The sequence below is a fragment of the Bactrocera dorsalis genome, chromosome 5, assembly GCF_023373825.1.
Source record: "Bactrocera dorsalis isolate Fly_Bdor chromosome 5, ASM2337382v1, whole genome shotgun sequence".
NCBI lineage: Eukaryota > Metazoa > Arthropoda > Insecta > Diptera > Tephritidae > Bactrocera > Bactrocera dorsalis.
Genome location: NC_064307.1, coordinates 60,676,935 through 60,682,239, shown reverse-complemented (window position 1 = coordinate 60,682,239; position 5,305 = coordinate 60,676,935). Strand labels below are relative to the sequence as shown.

Sequence of the window (5,305 nt, the reverse complement as noted above, 5' to 3'; positions counted from 1 at the left end):
GTGTTGAACGCTCGCATTTCACTTAGCAAACTGACTGGCTACTGTTGCTTGCTTGCTCCTAGCGTATGCTTTGTAAGCATAGGTCTGTATGCGTGTGTTTGCTTGGCAGCGTGCTGTACTGTGACTGACTGACTGCCTTGGCATGCCGTGAAAGCGGCGAATGACAACTTTTATAAAAGTCACTGCGGCAAGGATAATGCAGTCAGTCGATAGAAAGCTATTGCGACGTTAGCATACAACCTTGTGCCGCGGCAGGAACACAAAATTTAGCCAAACAGCAACAGCAGTAGTACATTGTAGTGGAAGCAACAAATTCACTTGAACTTGCGTGCGTTTTTACGTAAATAACGAGTGGTCACGTGACAGTGAAAAAATTCTAAGTCTTTTTGGCGCGAAATTTTGGAAGGCGCTGATTATACGGGATTTTTTAAATAAAAGAATTTACATGAGAACTCTTAGCAATTGTGCACAATTTTAAGACGAAATTTTATAAAAATATAAGACATTTTGAATTTATAAAAATTATCGAAATTTAACGGAAAATATTTTTTAAATGAGTTAGTCGTATATGGTGGCTTATGGTGGAGAACTCGATATCGCAAGTGAAAATAAGCAAAATACTAAAGCATACAAACATTTGAAAAAAATGTTAAAAAGTTTTGAAAAATATTTTACAAAATAAAAAACTTTAAAAATTCAACAACTTATGGTTCTGAAAAAAAATAAATTAATATTTAAATATTTTTATGACAAGAAACTTTATATAACCCAAATATTAATGAAATCGTCAAAGGTGGAAAAACTTAGAAAAAATACAGCAACAACATTAAATGAAAAATAAACAATAAAAAATATTGAAAAATGTATTTAAGAAAATGAGAACTTAACTTTTAATAAAAAATAAGAAATACAGTGACTGAATGATTGGATGTGATTGGATGGAAAATTTAAAAATTTTAACAATTCAAAAATTTATGAATATTAAAATAATAACAAATTAAAAGTAAAACATTAATTAATAAAAATAATAATAATTGACAAATAATAATAAAATCAATCAAATTAGAAGCACATTTCATTCAATATACAAAAAAATTTAAAATTTATTTAATAAAAAATATTTTGCTCGAAATTATAAAGACTGCAAATTTGTTTAAAAGGGAAATGAAAACTGATTTATATTAAAAAAATAACCACAATATTCTAACAACTGGAGAAAATTGAAAAAAATTGTATAAAAAATAATTTAAAAAATAAATTAATTAACACCAAACCCAAACACAATCAACAACATGGCCATCGCTTACTTTATACCCGACCAAATCAAGCTGCTGGCGGCCAGCAGCGCCAACAATAGCCACACCAGTACGAATAGCGGCGGCGGTGTTGGCGTCGGCAATACGAACCCAGCCGCAACTGCCGCACCACAACCAGCAGCGACAGCAACAGCGCACAGTCCGAGCGGTGGGCACCCGCATGGCACACATCATCACCACAACAGCAATAACAATTTTCGCGCCAACATCACCATACCGCTGAGTGCCTACAGCGCCACAGCTGCACAAACGGACACCGGTTGCTGGGATTTGTTGACGCAAATATTCTGTCATGCTTTGCGCTTTTGCCACCAATCCGAACGGCATCCGACGGTAATACAAATCTCTGTGGAAATCAGTCAAGGCGATGCGACGGGCGCCACAACGGTGCAAGTAGGTGCGGCGGCGTTGCCCGTGGAACAGCCGCGCCAACAACAACAGCAGACAGTGTCGCCGACGTTAGTGGGGCATACGACAGCGATGCCACAAAATGCGGCAACACAAAATGTGGCAACTGGAAATGTGTCTGCACCCAGCGCGGCACGACCGACGGTGCCCATTGCTGAGGCAGCGGCGCCGATTGTGAGTAGCAGAGATCTGGAGCCCGGCACACATAAGCCGACGGCGAGCAGGCGTTAAGACTACTGAGGCATTCAAGGATGAAAGTGTGCGCGAAAGTTTTGATTGAAATTCGAAAATGAAATCGAGCTTTCAGCACAGCCTTGCAACTGCAACCAAGCAACGAATGAAGCTCCTTTGGGAGCACTTTGTAAAAGACCATCATTAAGCTCATTCAAAGCGCATTGTGATTCCGTGGAAGGTGACGCATACTTTGCAACAAAAAATTTAAGTTATTTTTTTTTTTAATTTAGAAGAAGAAGTTTAAACTTTGTGAATTTTTTAAAAACTTTTGAAAAACTTAAAATTAAACTTATTGAAAAACTTAATTTAAATATTATATTAAAATAATAATTTGAATTTTAAACACCAAATAATAAAAAAAATTTCATATTCCTTGAAGCGCCTAAAAGCGCACTTCGAAAAAATTATCTTTGCACAAATTTTTATATTGTTTTAATATTTTTTAACCATTTTGTTGTAAAGCGCTGCCAGTTACTTTTTAATGGATACCAGAATCTTTTCTAAAATGTATTTTCTACATTTTTTTAAATATTATTAAAATTTATAAAAATCTAAATTAATATTAATTACAATTTAAGCGAAATGTGAGTAACTTGAAGTAAACTAGCGAAGGATTTGTTTGAGTTGAAGCTTAGATTTAGGAATGGAAAAATATAAAACGGAAAATATTTTTCAACAAAAAAATAGTAAAAAATAGAAAAAGCAGTAAAACGGTTTCGGGTTGTAAAAGTCGTTTGACGCCAGCAAGCAACGGAAGTTCAAATATTTTTAAATTTTTAAATAAAACAAAATTATTTTATGCTCAGTTATGCATTATATTGGAAAGAAAATATGATATGTAAAAGCAAAAAATATATATATCTCAGACGAGTAATACATAGTGATATAAATTTGTGTGTGGAAATTGAAAAAAAATTTTGAAAATTTTCAACAAACTTTGAAATTTTGGCAACATTTTTAAATATTGTTTTCATTTAATAGAAACTTGCCGGCGGTAGAACTTAAATATCTCAAAAAATATAAAAAATATAAAAAATAAGAAATGGTAAATTAATGACCAATGATAATTTATTTTATCTCAAAATTTATTTTTGTTGTTATTTCAAAATATGTGACTCTAAATTAATTATTTCAAAAATAGTTTTTCAAACAAAAATGTTTTTTTTCAAGAAAAATATATCCCTCAAACTCAAAGGTTATTGATAATTTATTTCACTTGAATTATTTTCTCTTCTTAAAAAATATTTTTTTATAAAAAAATATTATTTTATGATTTTTTTAATATATTTTTTTACGGTTTTTCATTTTGTTTTTCTTTGTTTTCGACGAAAATTTCTAAAATTCTCCACTTTCAGTTAAAAATTAAAAAAAAATAATGTTAATTATAATTGTTTCGGTCCGTTTTTGCATTAAAACTCTTTTTTTTTTATTTACACTAAAAAATTATGGAAAAATATTAATTAACAGAAATTCTTTATTAATACTTTGGAAAAAATAATTATAATATGAGCTAATATTTTTAAAAATTTTAAATACTGTTTAAATTATCCCCATATTATTGTAATAAATTATTTGAAAGCAAAGTGAATTCAAGTGGTAAAATAATTTTTTTTAATTGCAAATAAACGTTGTTTTTTTATATGCAAATAAATGTTGTTTTCTAACTAAAAATGTATTCTGAATCAAGGAAAAATCAAACTTCTCACCATTGAATTTTTAAGAAATTAATTTTCAAAACTCTCAAACATTTTATATTTATTTTTTCAAAATTTTAGAAGAAAAAAATTTATTATTCAATTCATTATTCCAATAAAAATTCTTAACCTTAAAAAAAATAAATTTTTATAAATAAATTTAAAATATTTATTCATAATTTTCCAAAAAATTGCAGGCATTTGTAAGTTTTTTTTCAAATTCCACACACAAAAATTTCCATATGAAAATGTCAATCATAGTTTTAATCAAGCAAAACTCTTCTATCAATCATACAACTAATCATACAAATTCACTATAACTTATAAAACTAACTACAACTTACTCCAAAACACACATGCATACATAGGATTATCTACAGAAATATAAGTATACATTAATATAAATACCAAATTAATATTTAAGACAACTAATTGTATTAAAAATATTAAGAGTAAAGTCAATACTCAAACACTCAATGTCAAATTCTCAACTAAGCTTACTACAGTAAACTACATATAACTTAAACTCACTAAACTAACTACTTGCAACTTGAAATGCTATAAAAAGAGTAAGAAAATCACAATGATGCTAGCATACCGAATACAAATAGTACAGAAGTGAAAAACATACAAAACTCATGCAGTGGAACAAAAAGTAAAAATAATTGTACAAAATAATTTTAAGGTAAACAAAACAGCCGTTCAACTACATAAGAAAAGCTAACAAACACAAAAAATAAATAATATTTAAAATAAAATATACCAATATACTCAAAGAAATAAAGCAAAAAAATACTTTATATGCAACTTTTAATAAATATCAGCAATTATACATAAATAAATATAATTAAAAATAACAGGCTGAAAACATACAAATAACCGCCGAACCAAGCATATTGAAAAATAATAAGTATATATATACTTAAAAGATTATTTTTAATTTCAACACGTTTGTGCAACGCTCACATTAAAGCAATTTGTATAAAAATAATTTTGGCAAACATTTCGGAAAAGAATTTTTTTAAATTACTTTAGCAAAATTCTCGTTTGTATTAAGTCATTATTAATCTTTTATGCTAATTTTAATGTTACAAATTTGGAAAAATAAAATGAATTATGGAAAAAATAAACGCAGATTGTTTGTAAATTTATGTTATGTAAAAGCATCAATTGTAAAATATAAAAAAACAACAAATAATTAATATTTTCATAAATAAAACTTACATTTTTATAAAAAAACATGATAGAGTTTTCTTTCGATTATAGTAAATTTTCAGCAACAAGGTACTTAATTGGAAATCATGAAGTTTTCTTAACACCATATACTTACTCTTTTTCTCGTACTGAAAGAACAATACTTTTTTTTATTTTGGTTGAAGTTCCGCTTTATGTAGACTAATAATACAAATTTCTGTCTTGTTTTGATAACACAGATAAAGTGTTTCTATTTCTCATAGGTTTTTGGAGAGGCTTTCTTAGAGGTGTTTAGGAACCCATTTTTCAGAGTACCAAACAAAAAAAAATATTTTTTTTTTGATCCACCCTAATATACATTGATGTTTGACGATAAATATCTCGTAAACGCTTAACTTAATCGAAAAATCATAAGAGACCATTTTATAGAGCAGTAAATTTCCTACAAAACTACATTTG

At 28.4% G+C, this 5,305-nt stretch overlaps 1 protein-coding gene across 1 annotated transcript; it reads left to right on the top strand.

The window, feature by feature from the left end:
* The first annotated feature begins 1,212 nt into the window (after nt 1-1,212).
* LOC109579408 (cell death protein Grim) lies at nt 1,213-2,158 on the top strand. Its single transcript, XM_019989524.3, has one exon. It carries the CDS (start codon nt 1,293-1,295, stop codon nt 1,953-1,955), a length of 663 nt encoding a protein of 220 aa, XP_019845083.2. The 5' UTR covers nt 1,213-1,292; the 3' UTR covers nt 1,956-2,158.
* Nucleotides 2,159-5,305: the final 3,147 nt, after the last annotated feature.

What these genes read in the sequence shown, in the direction of transcription:
- LOC109579408 (XM_019989524.3), top strand. Translation starts at nt 1,293, where the DNA reads ATGGCCATCGCTTACTTTATACCCGACCAAATCAAGCTGCTGGCGGCC.